The sequence below is a fragment of the Plectropomus leopardus genome, chromosome 3 (assembly GCF_026936395.1).
Source record: "Plectropomus leopardus strain MGB_pleo_1.0 chromosome 3, ASM2693639v1, whole genome shotgun sequence".
In the NCBI taxonomy this organism is placed as follows: domain Eukaryota; kingdom Metazoa; phylum Chordata; class Actinopteri; order Perciformes; family Serranidae; genus Plectropomus; species Plectropomus leopardus.
Genome location: NC_142178.1, coordinates 12,123,766 through 12,140,724, shown reverse-complemented (window position 1 = coordinate 12,140,724; position 16,959 = coordinate 12,123,766). Strand labels below are relative to the sequence as shown.

Genomic DNA, 16,959 nt, shown 5'->3' with positions numbered 1-16,959 from the left:
ATTTTTTCCTGCTCTCAGGACACCATTACTCCACTACATCTTTACATAGCAGCTAGTTGTTTGCTGCTATATTAATGTTGTGAATGTTGTATATTCATCCTTTAAAATACTCAAAATGTGAACATCAACATTTAATAACGACTAGCTGAACTCTTATCTGTTGATGATCATGTGATATGATGGTAAGCCCTAGAACAGCTACTAAATTAAATTAGCAGTACGACAACAAATATAAAAAATGAAAAGAGCTCAAAGCAGACATGCTAGAAAACAAAACCTTTATTATTTGAAGAAAAAAAAAGTAAAAAATAAAACAAAACACATTTGCCTTGATTCAAGACTTGGAGAGGCAGAGATGGTGATTGTCTACGAGGAGAAGGCAAGAGGAGACTATCAGGGAGACATTTTGAAAGCGCACATATTTAAGAAATATTTACAAGGCAAGTATTTTATACTACTCTACTTTTATACTATACTAAATATATTTATTGTATGGGTAATTTTATGTGTATGTCAGTCACTGATTGAGACAGGACCACTAACATCTTAATACAAGCAACATGTTCAAGTTAATACGCTAATTTGTTGTCGGTTTATTGCTGATATCCCTCCCTTTGTATTATGTCATAGTAAGTGTTAGCTGTTTACTTTGGTATATAACTTAGGAGTAGTACTGTCATAGAGTTACACAAAATATCACAAACAATAATCTTCTAATTCTGCTTTGAAAGGCATACTGTTTATACAAAATTGAATGGGTTAGTATGCATTAATAATGGACAGATACTGCATTTATTGACTAAAACAATGTCCTTTTTGGCTTCCTAGAGAGTCAGAAACCATGTTAAATTGGTGGAATAAGAATTTAAAAAAAAAAAAAGGGGGGGGGGGCGAAAAAGGCAGCTGTGTTCTATTGAATTACAATGATACATTTTTTCAAAATAAAAATAAAATTGTTTTATACAAAAAGAAGATTTAAATTAAGTGCTTACATTCTTCCAGGACTTTGGTCTAATGATTTTTTTCTACTCACATTGAACTACAGGTTAATGTATTTGTAATTTCCCACCACTTTTCCAAACAGCTGTTGTTGGCAGCTGGACAGCAGCTCTTTGTTCTCGGCTGTCTGCAGACTCACAGTCAGAACACACCTCACCGCCTGCTGAACAAGTCAGATGACGATCACAAATGCTGCGCTGGGCGATCACGTACAGCAAAGCTGCTCAGACGTTCCCTTGATTATGTTTCCATCAGGGGAGGAGTCCCACCACTGCTGATTTCCAGGGAGAATCCACATTACGTCCTCTTGTCCTCAACAACCACTGTTACGACGCATGAAGGCGTGGCCCCTGACTGGGTACATCATCTCAATAAAGGCAAGGGGCCCCACTGTGATCTCACTAGGGCCCTGCACCTTGAAACCAGACTTCCGGTAGAAGGGTACCAGGAAGTCTTCGCACATGAGCACGGCGCGGCGGACGTAGGGGAGGCAGCGGAGGTACTGCAGGTAGCGCCACATCAGGATGGAGCCTTTGCCCTGCTGGCGGAAGGTCCGGTGTACAGCAAGGACGTGGATGTGGACGGTGGTGCCATGGGGCTTATGTAGAGTGAGAGCATCCTGGGAAACGGAGAGAAGGGAGAGGTGTAACGGCTTTATAGTTAGTTTATAGTCTATATAGTTTATAGAAACCTGTAAATATTTGATGCCAAGAGGACAAATGACAAAAAAGCCCACCTTGAGTCCAAATTTCTCTGCTATTTTGGAGACAGGTAACTCAGTCTTAAAGGTCCCAAATTGTTAAAGTCAAATGTATGTACTTTTTTATTGTAAAGCAGGTATAGGTGTAGTAAAAGTAATGTGGAAGTATAAAAACACTCAGTTTTCACTCAATTTTAAGCTCTGATTACTGCTACTGAGTGTTTTTGCTTCTTGCCACCAGAGTCACATATGTAAAAATAAGGGAAATAAAGCTGACACACATATCTTTAGAGCTTCATAGATGCCTAAAAATATCTGGCTTAAACATTTAAAAAGGTGTAGGTCGTGTCAAATTTTAATTTGACACACTGTGACCTCTGACCTCTGTATATCCGAAGCCCTGTTAGCACATTGTTTTCTACGAATCCTTTGCACTACCCTGTTATACAAAATCTTATTGTTCAGTTTGCCTAACAATTGTGATATTTAGATGAAGAGAAATTTTGCCGCATTTTAAAGTGTAATTTCATGTATTTTTAAAGTTTTATATTAACTTTTTTTTTATATCTGACTCTTAGTGTTTAACATTTTTTTGTTATTCTTTACAGACATCCTGTATTTCACAGCATGTGAGAAATTAGCTTTTGAATCTTTTAAATCATTTCAAAACAGTAGGATTTTTTAAAAGTCTATTACAGTTTCCTGGTAGTTCTGGATCTCTCTTCAATTTGACTTTAAGGCCGTAATGCTGAAGCTTACTCCCACGCATCTGAATATTTCTAGTATGCTTAAGGTGGATCTTTGGAGCATTTCTCCTCGCCCACTGAATTCCCAAAGACATTTATACCACACATATGCCCTTAAATCTGTCAAAATCTCCTCTGTTAATCTGTTCTGAACCCCGTCTTGCATCTTCCTTGCCAGTCAGTCTGAAGTAAATAACTGTCCAGGTGTCGTGCGCTCTGTCTTACTGTGGTAAGCCTCTCCTGGTCCCACAGTGAGCCAATGATGAAAGCCACCAGACGTCCCTCCTCGAACCAGCCAAGAGACAGCTCAGGGCACAGAGTGAGGAAGTGACGCACTTCGTCCAGGTAGAGAGGACACTCACCGGACACTGAGATGAAGGCTTTGTGGAGAAGAAGAAAATTAGGCATTATGGGTACGTTCCCTCCTGACTACCTTATATAAAGATGTGATGAAAAGATATACTGGCTCACAATCATTGAAGTTATATAGGTTAAAGGCACCTGTACTCATATAGTCTATCACCATGACAACTTAATTTTGTAGAAAAAAAAGAAAGTTACTATTTTCTTAAAATATAATTTGTATTAAAACATAAGGCCTTTTTTTTGATCAATGTGTCTCTGTTTTCCAAGGTTGTAATTACAATATCACCCCCCCAAAAACAATGTCAATATGTGTGTGTTGTCTCAGCAGGGAAAACAAAACATTAAATGAAAATGGTAAAAGCAACACAGGGCTGAAAGCATTTTTAATATTTGAAATCACCTGGCTCCTCAATTTTGTGTTTACATAAATAAAGACATTTAGACTGTGTATTCACTGTAAAAATAATTTATTTGTTTTGACTTTTTAAGATTACTGTCTGGGCTGCCTAAGATTTTTAAATTGACTGAATTAAAGACAACACGTTTAACCATTAAAAAACTACCTCAACTTGTCTTCTCTTATTTAGCCACCTTAAAATTTTAAAGCAATACAGACACTAACTTTTTAAAAGTTAAAACAAATGGGTTATTTAAAAAAAACTGAGGCACAAATAAGTGCAAAATAATGCATGAAAAAGTGTTGGGTGCTTAAAATTTCCTGGGGGAGGACCCCAACATCCCCCGACTTCATATGGGCCCCCTAATGTTGAAAAGAAACCTAAATAGTTTCTGTGTGCGTAACTGTGCCGGAAAAGACTGTCCTGAAGTTTATAAAACCGCTTAAATAAATGATGTAAGTCAGCAAAGAGTCTGCTTACCTTCTCTCTCAATCTCAAACACGCTGATGGCATCCTCCGGGCTCAGGGAGCGGAACTCGCTGGCCGGCAGCGTGTGGCGGCGGCCCCGCGGCCCCGGGGAGCGCATGTGGAGCGGCCTCATGAATGGTACTGCGCTCACGACCGACATTTTTCTTTTTTATTCAAAAAGCTTAAGTAAAACGAAGGATACTGTCTGACTTGCGAGTAACTGCTCGTCTGAAAGCCTGATCCGTGCGTAACAGGGCTGCGCGTAAAGACTGAGCAGAGAGCGGCGTGCCTCTGGTACTTATACCCTCGGTGCGCAGTGGTGGTTGGTTTATAATCCTGAAGTCAGCTGGATAACCAATTCCCAAGTTTAACAATAAACATGTTTAGTCGGGGTCAGGAGGGTTATTTATGCGTTGGGAGTTAACCTCGTCGTGGCACCATCAGACCAGATTTGGATTTTACTGATCATGTGTTGGAGGACTCACACTAGCAGCATGTGATGTTACCAAACTGTTATCAAGAGTAACCCCAGGTATAACAGACAATAAAGTCGTTCACCTGTGGTACAGAGCTGAAAACAGTAGTTAGTATTTGACGGGCAGGAGCTTTTCTGATTGGTTAACCATTAATGTCAGTGTCACTTAATGTCCTCTGCTGGTGTTACCAAACTGGGCCATCTTAATAAGGACTGGACTAATACCACTCTTCATGTGATTCCTCTAAGGGAGACTTTCCATTGTACCTGCAGGCTAAGTCGAGTTCACGATTTTTTCCACGCTTTATTTTCCAGATCTGTAAGAGGATTACAGGATGTGTAGAAGTTTGTTTGTCACTTCTTGTTATGTGGAGAATTTCAAGAAGCCGCATTTGTTGTTGTGTCTGGGTGGATGGGGGGTTCTAACCAACTTTTGTTAATCAGAGGATGGCAGCTGAACTCAATGATTTAATGATTTTGTCATGTTTTTTGTGTATTTAGACATGGTCCAGTTAACACAAAATGACACCAAGAGCAGGTGGACACCTTGTGCCTGTGTAACCATCTCCAGATAAACACTCACCTTGAATTTTATGGAGCATTTCCTGCTGGTGTATTTTGTATTTTTAGATTTGAGAAGGTTTCAAATATTCCTCGGATCAAGGTCTTTCTCAGGACTCCCAACATGTTGCTCTCCTTGAATCCTGAGTGCTCATTACATTTTGTCAGTGTTGAGGTCTACTGTACATTCTACAATTTCTAAAGATAAATAAAACATTTATGTCTTATTTATCTTAAATCAACAGTGAGGATGTCGAGATACACAGACACTGAATGTAAATTGTGGAATTACACAAGGATGCCCAGTTTCACCTTTCTGATGATTTTGATCAATATTGTTTTTTCAGGGCTGATACCGATTCTAAGTATACTAGTTAATTAGACTCATAACCAATATTTGAACCAATATGCATTTACAATAAAATTGAAAATGTTTCTGTCTATATATTTGGAATTTGGAATATAACAAACTCCAACACAAAACTTTGTTTAAAATACCCTGAGCAAATGTTTAATGAAAACTGAAACTTTTCATATCATATACACAGCAAGTTCCCAGTAAATTTTCTTTTTATAGTCAAGTGAAACTTTAAAAAATAAAAAAGAATAATTAAAAGCTCCCTGAGGTTTTACAAAGTAAAAGTTCCTCCCATGCTTACGCTTTCTTTGCTCTTTTTAATTAATTAATTAATTTGGTGATGATTAATATAAAATGCAGATACAGATTATCAGCAAAATGCCAAATATCCGACCCAATAATCAGCTGATAATATGTCGACCCCTAATAAACAGTGTACAAACATCTTTTATTTTGAATATGAATGAAGATATGACTTGATGTGGGAAGTGTCCTAAATAAAGAGAATGTATTTCCTCAAAACAGCAGCCTATAAACAGAAACTTTGAATAGCTTTTGATGTCTCCTGTATTGAATAGCTTTTGATGTCTCCTGTATTCGACAGCTCTTTTGTTTTAAAGTTGTCATTGTGTTAGAAGTGTTAGAGTAAACAAACTGTCTTGAATGTTCATCTTAAAGAAAGACATTGCTTTCATGCGTTTAGATAATTTTATTTCCCTCACCATCCTCCATGTGTAATTGTAGGTTTAATCTTGTAATAATTCAATAAAGAACAGTAAAAAAGTTTTAAGCAAAATACAATAAATAGGCTGAATGGCTAAATTCTGTCTTATGTGGCTGCTGTGTTAGTACTGATCTAGACCTATTTGATGTTATGTCTATTTATTTTCAGTAGTTATGATTGGGTGAAAAATGTGTATTTTTATTGATATATTTCTTTGCACCATCTTTATTTTGTTAAATTTTTGTATATAGTATATTGTTTTCTTAGGGTGAGGTTGCAGAAAAATCAATTGTGCACATGTAAACTTTTACATCCCCTTTCTGTTTTTTTCGTGGTATCCAAACGCGCAAATAAATACACCAAAATATACACTTTTTGTTTGTGGTTAGTCGAAACAATCCATATATGAGTGAGACTGTAGTAAAAAAAATCAATTTATATAAGGAATTTTAAAAAACTTGAAGCAGTGTATCACAGATTATGGCTCACACTGCCGCTCAGTGATAAGAGCGGGTACTGCGTGATGACGCGCCCTCCCTGCACTAGATACGTATCTCTACGTAACGACGTAAACACGTGCACTCCGCTGCTTCCAGGTTACAGTTTTTTTCATCAACCGTCATCCTCGCGCTCCAGCATCACTCCCTGACAACAGCAGCGATGGCGGAGCCCGTAGCATCGGATGCGGCGGCCACAACGGAAGCAGCAGAAGCGACAGCATCCCCGACCCCGGGCCTCTCTCCCGCGGCCAGCCCGGGCTCGGAGCCTCCATCCATGGCTCTGTCCCCAACGGCGGACGGCTCCCAGCGACTACTCTTCTCCCACGACCTGGTCTCCGGGCGGTATCGCGGCTCAGTCCGGTTTGGCCTGGTACGGATGATCCACGGCGAAGAGGATTTTAACTCAGACTCGGACCTCGACGATGGCGGAGGAAGAGGCGGCGGCGGAGGTGGAGGCGGAGGAGGTGGCGGCGGAGGAGGAGGAGGAGGACGAGTCCCGTGTGGTTCGGACACTGAGAGCGCTGTGGACACCCCGAGTCGGCCTCTCTGTAGGGGATTTGTCCGCGTCCAGTGGTACCCTGAAGGAGGAAAGCAGGACATCAGGGAGACAAAGGTACCACACAGCAGCTAATGTGTTCACTGTATACACCGACACTCGGTTATTCCCTCAGTCTGACATGCAGTGTTTTTAACCGCCTGTTGTGGTTTTGGGAAGAGACGAGTCGACTTGCCAGCCTGTCAGGGATAAGGTTCACTTAATCCATCTGCCTAAAACGCGTAACCTAGCTCGCTAGCTGGCTAGCATTCAAGCACACATGCTAGTTAGCAGTTTAGCTCGTAGCCTCATGTCAGTGAGGTGGTGCTGGCGGGCTGAACAGGGCTGCATCCAGACCACAGGTAGCGGCTCCCTGTCTGCGAGTCTAACTACAGGTTTTGGCAGGTGCAGGACCCTGTTAGGAACCTTACACCTATTGATTAGCTCACCGTGTAGTTCCTCAGCTGGGTGTGCCTTGGCCTGAGACCAAACACTGTCAAACACTAACGCCTGTTTGATACAACAACCCTTGTTATTTACTGAATGTCTTAGTTCCTCATCTCAAATACCACAGCATCCTACCTCAGGCCCGTCTGACCTGCTGCTTTCAGTGACAGGCTGCAGACACAGAGAAGCTCTCACCGGATTCACTGTTAACTTGTGGTATCTTCTCAGTTTTATCAGTGATGTTTACAGGTTTACAGTTGAATCAGTCTTGCCAGCATCTGAGCTGAAACATTTAGTTAATTGATCATCCAAAAAGGCAACTATTTTAGAATATTTTAATCTCTGTGTTGTAATTTTTTAAGTGATACTGACAACATTTGTTGGTTTCATTTATATCTGTATGATAACCATCTCGGGAAATATTCAGGGTATTACAGAATTGTTATTATAATTATCAGTCAGAATGACCCTCAAAGGAATGAAAATGGAAACATTAGCAGTGGTTGAACAAACATTTTATTAATATAATTGAAACTTGAAACAAGTGTTTTCATTGAAGTATGTTTGGAAAGTCTCCCTTTTGAGAGGACCTAAAGTAAAGGTGAAATTCTCTGTTCATTTGCTTTTTAAAAATATTTATGTCTATATATAATATTGTGGTTGAGCAGATTTACACTGTATGATATACATAAACTTTCATATCACAGTAAACCTTAAACCTGGTATACCTGCAACCCTAGTTTCATCTCATCAACTGTGAGAATTAGCTTCTTTTCTCTGTTGTTATAAACTGAAATTGTTTGGATTTTGGGCTTTTTGTTCAGATGAAATAAGACACTTGAAGTAGGGCTGGGCAATATGGAGAAAATCAAATATCACACTATTTCTGACCAAATGTCTAAATACAATAATGCAATGATATAATAAGGTTTGTTTATCAGTAGAACCTGACCAAAACTGGATTTTTGGGCCTGTGCCGATACCGGTATTAGGGAGTAAAAAATTCCGATATTGATATATTGGCCAATACTATATATATGTTATACAGTACAAAAACACAAATTTCTTTGCAGTTATCCCTCAAAAATGCAAAAGTGACAAAGATAGCTAATGAAGGCAGGAAACTTTATAGTTTAACAAAAAACTAAACTGTAAAAAAATGACATCAGTGCACTAAAACAGTGCACTTTATTTGGGATTTAATAATTAGAACTATCCTGAACATCTTTTCTGCTATATGTTCTGTAAAAATAAGTATTCATATGGCTATTGGACTGTACCCCGATATATCTGCCAATATCAGCTGATTTTATCGGCCAACCAATACATTGGTCAGGCTCCAGTTTTGTACTTTTACAATATATTTACATCATGCCATTATTGATAAATAACTATCAGTGCCCTGGATATATGGACCAAGTGGATAAAGGCAAACAATAGCACAGCTAGAACACTCTGGTAAGTTAAGGAGATTACATCACTTTACTGTAATGCAGCTGTTAAAACCAGGAATAGACATCACTTAAGATATCCAAAATCTAAGACAATATCTAGTCTCATATCACGATATTGATATAATGCCCATATTGCCCAGCCCCAACTTGAAGATTCAATTTGAAATATTAGCTGCAGTCCCACAGTAATCTACATCATTTATTCATTCTGAGGGGCTGCAACAAATAATTTTATTAATTAGTCTGCCTCCTTTTTATGTGAAAATATACCAAAGCCAACCTCCAGCCAAAAATCCAAAATCTAAATGTATTAATTTTATTATAATAGGGACTAATGAAATCAGTAAAAAGTCCCACCTAAGAAGCTGGAACCAGTGCATTTTCGGCCAGTTTTCCAGACCAGTTGCAGTCGATGGTTTGATTAGCTGCCCTGCGCACACAGCAATAGTCAAAGCCTGCTTTTAAGAAGAACATTTAGTAGCATTGTTGTTAAAAGACACATTCATTAGCTTAGTGAACCTACTTTTTGGATCAGCCGGTCAACTTTGACTTATTTATCATCAAACATGACAGGCATCACTTATTAAGGCAGTGACAACAGAGCGATTGCTGGTGAAAGACACCATTGTCTTGCTCCACTTAGGGACACAGTTTAGTGAACATCTATTATCCATTGATGTTTCATTGAACGCCACGCTCAGAGTCATATTTGAATGAAATTGTAGTTGGCGAAGAAATGGGGAATCTGCTGTCGTCCGTATTCTCCAGGGCTTCTCTAGATTTCTCCTGGGCTTTGTGGAAAGGGCTCACAGGGTTTAAATGAGGCCTGGTCTGGAAAAAGCTCAAACAAGCTTGTGTTAGAGACACAGGATGAGACCAGAAGAAACCTCTTTTAGGTCCCACTGTCACCTTGCTTTGTGTTTCCTGCTAAATGTTCTGGTCTGAGTGTCATTCAACTTCTGTCACAACAATAGCTTCGTTAAACAATGACGCCGATGTTTACACACCTCGCGGGCTGTTAATGCTGTGTCATTATTAGCCAGCGTCCCCAAATGATCTAGCGTGTGCCAGTGTGCGCATGTAAGGATTTCATTTTGTAGTGTTGTTGTTTTAGGTGTGTTGTGGAGTGTGTGATTTCTCGCTTGCTTATCAGCGTGTTCCACATGCCTTGTCTCAGCAGGCTCCGTCCTGGTTGCATATATCCTGAGAGCGTGGTGAAGATTCAAATCAATAATTCATGATTGCTTCCTGCAATATGCAAAGTTGCATATCTTTAAGATGATATTTCTACAAAAATTTGACTTATATTTATTCTGCAGGCGGCACTTCCCGCTAAAAGGTTTTCTCACAGGAGCAATCAGTGGAGGGAAAAACTGCTGCTTAAAATCTGTCAGGGTTTCTCCTGAGGTCAATAAAAACAGCATTTTCACAGCAAAAGTAGGATTTTGATAGTCGGAGCATAGCTGCATCCATTAGGTGCAAATTAGAAATGATACAAGATCAGTTGTCTAATGTTTTCTTGCACGGTAATTAAGCCACTCTGAGTTTAAAATTTCACCTTTGCTTGTAACATTGACCTTATTATTTAAATTTTCTGTATGTCCTTATTGCAGCAGAAGGATCTGTGAACATACACATGTCCAAAATTGACTTTATAGTTCATAGCAACCTGCATTGTGCACAAGATTTCCTAAAAGTGCTACAAGAATAAACAGATGAGCTTAATGAAGATTTGTCTGCATGTATGATACTCTGGTTTGATTTTCTTGGCGAGCTAATTCCAAAGATGTGTGACCGACTGTGGCTGACAGGGAAGTTTATCAGCATCTTGCAGAGTCCCTAAAAACACAAACACAAGACACGCCCCTCTGGAGATGGTCTGTGATGAGAGGAGACAGCGGCACGAAAGGCAGTGCGGCCTTTTGTGCTGCTGTCTTGTGTTGAATCTCTGCAGAGTGTGTTGTAAAAAAGCTATAATGTAACATTTCATGACTTTTAAGCTTGGGACACTTAATTGAAAATGTTGCTAAATGAGCAGCTACTTATACAGAAGTAATTTCACGTGGAAACAAATAAATTGATGCTTTGGTGAACTAAGAGAATAATCATTCCCATAATGCGTTGCTATTTTCAGGACATGTGTAGCTCATTGTTGGGTTTTGAAAACATTTTTACTAAAGTGAATGCCAGCAGTGGCCATTCTGAGTACCTGCCATCACATTGACTTTGCTCTTATTTTTTGAAGACACTCACATCGACACTCACAACAATATACAGTAATAATCGCTATCTGGGGTTAGTAACCGTTCACATTTGAACCAACTCCTCAGTATTTAACTGCTTCACACCAGTCAACTATTCTGCTTCTTAGCTCTTTTCTAATCACACGTAGTGTTAATCTTCTGTCTGTCTGCTTGCGTGGGGTCTGCTCGTCTTTGGCTTTCTGTTTATGCTTAATAAGTATGTAATTTAATGAACACAGTCACAAACAGCAGTAATACTTGGTTATTTCTGAAACAGAATAGAAAAAAAAATAAATCAGACTTCCCGGCACTTTTGCCTCTTTTCTGAACCCAACACTGCACCCAGATAGGCTCTCAGTTACCAAAATATGGCACTGATTGATTTTAAAATGTATCAGTACTAGTGTCTAAGGCTGGGTATTGTTACGCTATACCATTAAGGTATCGAGTGAAATAAACCCAGTACTCTCCTCTCTGGTCAAAAGATGCCCTTATTTGATTATTTTTGTACACAGATCTAATGCGACGTGTGATTGAACCACCACTGCAGCAGCTACAGCACACACAGTCTGTGGTGTGGTGAAGTCAAGCGTGCTGTATCTGTTGGTTTGGCAGTTCAGTATACTGAGATTCCACCAAAATGTTCAGAAGTATGGCTTTACTACATGACTGTGGCACATGGTGGCATTTTAGACAGCTGAATGCTTCCATTGACATGAGTATTAAATGAAGTCGAAAATAAACAATAGCAGATAAAGTTCTCAGAGGGCGCTGGTGTTGGTATGGGTCTGGGATGCATGATAATATTGACACGTCATCGGTTTCAGCAGATATTGGCTTTAATACGAAATATCAGAATAGACCAACATGCTGATTTCTGCCGATATCACAAACCGATACATATATTTCTTCAACTGACAAAGCTAGCATGTACAAAACATTACCTCTAAACTGAAATATTTTTCTTATTTTGCACATTGAATGAATGTTACATACACTGAAAAGCATTGTATTTCCTGTCTCTATCTGCTATCTGCCATCTCGATAAGAGTATGCATAATATGATGCTAATTCCACTACAGGAGAGACTTGATGATCATTTAAATCAGGTGGGCAGAAAAGTGGATATATCGATATCTGTCTTGATTATCGGCCAAATGAGTTGTTATATATCAGAATATTGGATATCGGCCAAAAATCCAGTATCATGCATCCCTAGGACGGATATTGTAATTTTTTAACCACTGACATAATTCATTCAGTTTCCTTAAAAGTACCAAGTTAAGTACCATACCATGTTGCTAGCATATTATACGTTAAGTGTACTTGTACTTGCACTTGTCATGCTCACACCAACATCTGTGCTCAACATATTATAGCTTATGAAAAAACGCTCTGCTTACTTACAGCTCTGTGACTCACCACCATGAACATACACTGCCACGGGGGAACATCTAATTCTGTAGTTCTTTGTACGTTTTGTGCCGTTACACAAACCCACACATGTACACAACACTGTACTTTCAGTGAGTTGTAGTAACTGAAAAAAAAAAACTACTCAGATGATCAAATTTTCACAAAAAGTACTTTTAAAAAATAAACCTAGCTTCCTGAGGCACTCAGCCACTGGCTCTCAGACGAGCTTGTATTAGCAGCCTCGAAAGCGTGATAGGCTCAAGTCCCACCAGTAGCCGAGAAATGGGAACAAGTCTGCAGCTCACTACTGCACTCCAACACATCACATTGGTTGCACCCTATGAAATCTTAATAACTACATCTCCAGAGGAGGCGATGGGGCTCAGATCTGTATCTCAGAGCAGGTATGAACGGGGACACCTCAGCTGTTGTCAGCTGCACTGCTTGCAGTTTCACTGCGAGTCACTCAGGAACATGGCTGACTTATTTTCATTGCCTGCAGACAATGTTATTCCCTTTTTCTATTTCTCACCGTGGTATACTTAGAGGTTATCGCATTACTGTCTGACATTGGGTGGTGCAGTCATCGTTTTCCCACTTCTTGCTCACAGTTTAACTGTCGCCTCAAGTGATTTAGCGACGATTCACCTTAACCTTGTGCTGCAAAGGCACACAAGACCAGATGCTCATTGCATCTGAACCTCATTTGAGTTTTTAATAGGAAGGTACAGTAATAGATTCATAATCCTGTAAGGACAAGGACACTGTCTGTGCTTTATCAGCAATTCAGTACTTTGACTGAGGATTAAGATGATTGTTTTCCTCAAAGACCTTAAAGCTGCTGCAGGTTGCTGGAAGGCCTGTTACTGTTGTCAAGTCCGAACTGACCCCAGTTTACACCCAGTACTACTTAGAAGAGAGTGAAGACATGAATACCCGCAGTGTACTAGATTTGGCTTTCTTGCAGATAAATCCATAATTTAAGAACAGATAAACAAATCAAATGAGTGCAGAAATTTCACATGACATGGTGTGACATTTAATAGCTAATGCCTGGCACACAGTACACAGGAACTGGGATGATTATGGGCATGATTCCCCTCTGTCAAAAATTGTTGGCAAAGCCCTAATTTTTTTTGATGGTTCTTACTATATAAAAATAGAAAAAAGGTTGCACACTGTTAAACTCTACAAGATCTTCCTGAGGATGATCTTGTTGGTCTTTTACACTGAAGCGTTGCCTCGTAAAAATATCCTGTTGTGTGGAGGGAACCCTAAAGATCACCTGCGGCTTTAGGGTTGAGCTGAATACCAGGATGAAACAACTATCCGTTAGGAATAACGAACTTTTTACGAGTCTCATCTGATTTTGAGTAAAAATGGTTGATATCTGTACTTATGAAATAAATAAAAATTAAAATGGAGGAAAAAAATCCTAATTTGGGTTGCTGTGTTCAATCTCTTACTCTTGTAATAAAAAATAAGACGAAGCTCAATTCTGAGATCACTTTGTAAATAGTTTTCTCATAAATAACAACATCTGATCAACCCATATTAATTTTAGGGTTAAAAAAACAACTTGTGGTTACACCCCGCCCATTTCCAGTGGAAGTCCCACTCACTTCCAATTTAAACCCCGCCCCTGTTACAGATACAGATACCAATAATAAAGTTGGTCGAACAGATGCAGATAATGGCGTACTCTCTCATCCTTAGTTTTAATGCAATATCAAATAGGATACAACTCATATTTACTCACTTCCAGCTCTCATGTCACATACACAGTCTATGTTCACGATGTCTCCTTGACTTTATTCATACTCTAATTATTTTTTCTTTCTTACTTTCCCACAAAAAGTGTACAAAAACTAAGTGCTAGGTCTTCCTACCTGTTGTTTGCCATGTTTGTTCACTGTAAAATCTCATTTGATGTACAGGATTTCTGGTTTGGGAATTGGGACTCTGTTTGTGGATGGAATATGTGTGTGTGTGTGTGTGTGTGTGTGTGTGTGTGTGTGTGAAATCATCGCTCTCCACACTCTATCGGCATATATCTGTTAAATTTGTCATTACCTGTTGTTATGTGTGGGGTCTCTAACATTTTCATCATCGATTTGAAAAATCTGTCAGCTGGCCGAGCTTTGAGGTGCCGATGAGCTGGATCTTGACATTGTGGCTTGATGTGTTTGTGCTGTGTGCTTCTGTGTAGGTAGTGAGAGGTAAGACTTCTTTAACATGCAGCCTGTGTAGTGAAGGATTTTCTGTACTTTGGTTACCATGGCACCCAATTATATATTTTTTCCCCAGAAGATTTTGATGCTTAAGGTTCATTTTCAGTGATTTCCCCCCCAGGTGGTTATCATTGTTACTAATATTACTGACAGTGTAATGTTTAAAAATAAATAGTAAAACAGTGGTTTTAAGAGAAACTCTTACTTCACCGCCTGCTTTCAGCATGAGCAAACACACACAGCCCTGTTGCTGCAGCGCAACCTTGGAATTTCCATCCAAGGACAGAAGTGCACTGCAGCAGGTAGCGAGCAGTAGTATGCACAGAGGAAATGGCAATGCAGCGGGCATCTGAGGTGTCCTTGAATCGATCATTTATTTGATAACTTGAAGCACTCATCACTGCAGTGCTGAGACCCCAGGAAGTATTGTAAGGTATCTCCTGGTATGTATGTGAGGTGACGCAGCAAACCTCTGCTGGTCTGTTTGGTTTAATAAAGGCTCTGAGAAGGTTGCTGTCAGGACAGAAGGGGTCGAGGTGAACTGCGACTACAGGCTCCGCCCTGGAAGCAGCAGCATTTGTGTCTGCGGGGGTGGAGCAGGCGGAGGGGGAGGAGGAGGAGGCTGGTGTGATAATAATGATGACTGACTGCTGCTGCTGACTGTACTACAGAGAGATATGGTGATGGTGAATAGGAAGAAAAAGTGAGGAAGTGGGTGAAAATAAGTGTAAAGTGGATGGAAACGATGTAGGGAAAGCTGAATATCAATAAAACTGTAACCTGGGTCTCAGAACTACAAGGGGAAAATAAAATGAATAAAAAATCTTGGCTGGGAAGGTCGTAATGGGACAGGCAGACAGTTTGGTACCAGATGGCTGTTATGGTAATGTGCAGACTTTTAGTCCTTGAGATGGTTATGGTCCCACCTTCTGCTCTCTGACCCATTTTTTACTCCCAGCCTCCTCTGGTGCCGTCTGAGGCAGAGCAGCAAAACTATTTCAATGCCCTCGAGTTGGCAGCACTACATTGCAGTCCCCTTTCCTGAATGCAGCCACCATCAGATTGCAGTGATTTTTGTTTATTAAGTCCTACTCGGCTAGTTGTGGGTTACATTTGAAAAGAAGCATTAACATTTTGTTTTATATTTTATACTGTAATCATTCAGTTGCAACTGACAAAAGAAGTCACAGACAGTTGATTTTAGTTGGTTGCACAAATGTTTTTTTTTAAAGCAGAGTATAAAATATATTAGATAATAAAAACCACTGAGTTTAATGCTTTATGAAGTGAACAGGGAGACTCCTGGGGTTTTATTGCTTTTATCTGTTATTGAGCTGACAGTCTTTGGTTTTGTTTTTTAGAGACACCACCTGCTCAGCAAGGCAGACTGTAACAGCAACCACAGTCAGTCAGTCACATAACTTTTGAAAGGTGTAGTGGCACCCCGGCCTGCTATACTGTGAGCTCCATCAAATACGCTGCAGTCAACTTCACCTCAGCACAGGCTGTATGGGTTGTAGCTGGGAATGCATGATAACATAGGCATGCCATCGGTATCAGCTGATATTGACCTTAAAGTGAAATATCGGAATCTGCAGATTTCTGATTGATATATGTATCTATGTGTATTATGTATGTTATTTCAGTTGATACCTTAAAAGTATTGAGTACCAATACCCAACCCTAACATGCATGTGTGCAAAGCCAAAGAATAGACATTAAATGTCTGTGGCAGGTTTGCTGAAATCTTAAGTAGCAGAAGGGTTACATGCATTGTTGTGTGACCCCTGCCCTCCGTCCTGTAACCATAGCATGGTACTTTTGGATAGTATTTACGCTAGGTGATATCTCTGTGTGAACTAATATCATTCAACATAACTGTGATCTTGTAACAGTGAAGTGATCTTCCTATACTGCAAATTGTTTGTAAAGCAGTTTAAAAAAGCAGTCGATTTTAAAGGTTGTCTGATGATAAATGACTGAAAAATCCAGTAAGACACAGGGGGTGAACAAAGGGAGAGCACTGCAGGTGCTGTATGACTTCAGGATGACTTCCATCTGTCAGCCTTGCCCTGCCCTCATCCATCCAACTACAGAGGTCTGGCCACACCCCCACTGACTTACAGGATAGAAACGTCTATGTCCTAAAAGGGATCGATCACATTCAAGTCATTTTACCACACAGGTTTCCCTCAGCTCTCATCCATCCTCTGTCCATGATCACAGACCGTGTTTTCACTCTTATGCAAAAGGATGCCAGCTGCAAGATTACAAAGCACTTGGAAAACAATCATCTTACTGTTGTGATGCTTTTAAGATACAAATGGTAGCATTATTG

At 39.8% G+C, this 16,959-nt stretch overlaps 2 protein-coding genes across 2 annotated transcripts in view; one reads left to right on the top strand and one right to left on the bottom strand.

The window, feature by feature from the left end:
* Nucleotides 1-261: 261 nt before the first annotated feature.
* On the bottom strand, nucleotides 262-3,960 carry aanat1 (aralkylamine N-acetyltransferase 1). The gene is made up of 3 exons (XM_042484761.2): nucleotides 3,690-3,960; nucleotides 2,671-2,825; nucleotides 262-1,618 (listed from the first exon to the last, which is right to left on the bottom strand). The coding sequence occupies exons 1-3, from the start codon at nucleotides 3,835-3,837 to the stop codon at nucleotides 1,313-1,315; spliced, it is 609 nt and encodes a 202-aa protein (XP_042340695.1). The 5' UTR covers nucleotides 3,838-3,960; the 3' UTR covers nucleotides 262-1,312.
* A 2,495-nt stretch (nucleotides 3,961-6,455) lies between these two features.
* The window catches only part of ube2o (ubiquitin-conjugating enzyme E2O), a 50,690-nt gene continuing 40,186 nt past the window's right edge, over nucleotides 6,456-16,959 (top strand). The window contains exon 1 of the mRNA XM_088075611.1: nucleotides 6,456-6,908. Within this exon, the coding sequence (XP_087931737.1) occupies nucleotides 6,456-6,908 (453 nt within the window). The remainder of the gene's footprint in view (nucleotides 6,909-16,959) is intronic.

Coding starts and splice junctions, on each gene's coding strand:
- aanat1 (XM_042484761.2), bottom strand. CDS start 3,837: ATGTCGGTCGTGAGCGCAGTACCATTCATGAGGCCGCTCCACATGCGC. Junction 2,826..3,689: donor GTTTGAGATTGAGAGAGAAG/GTAAGCAGACTC, acceptor TTCTCCACAAAG/CCTTCATCTCAGTGTCCGGT. Junction 1,619..2,670: donor ACCAGGAGAGGCTTACCACA/GTAAGACAGAGC, acceptor TCCGTTTCCCAG/GATGCTCTCACTCTACATAA.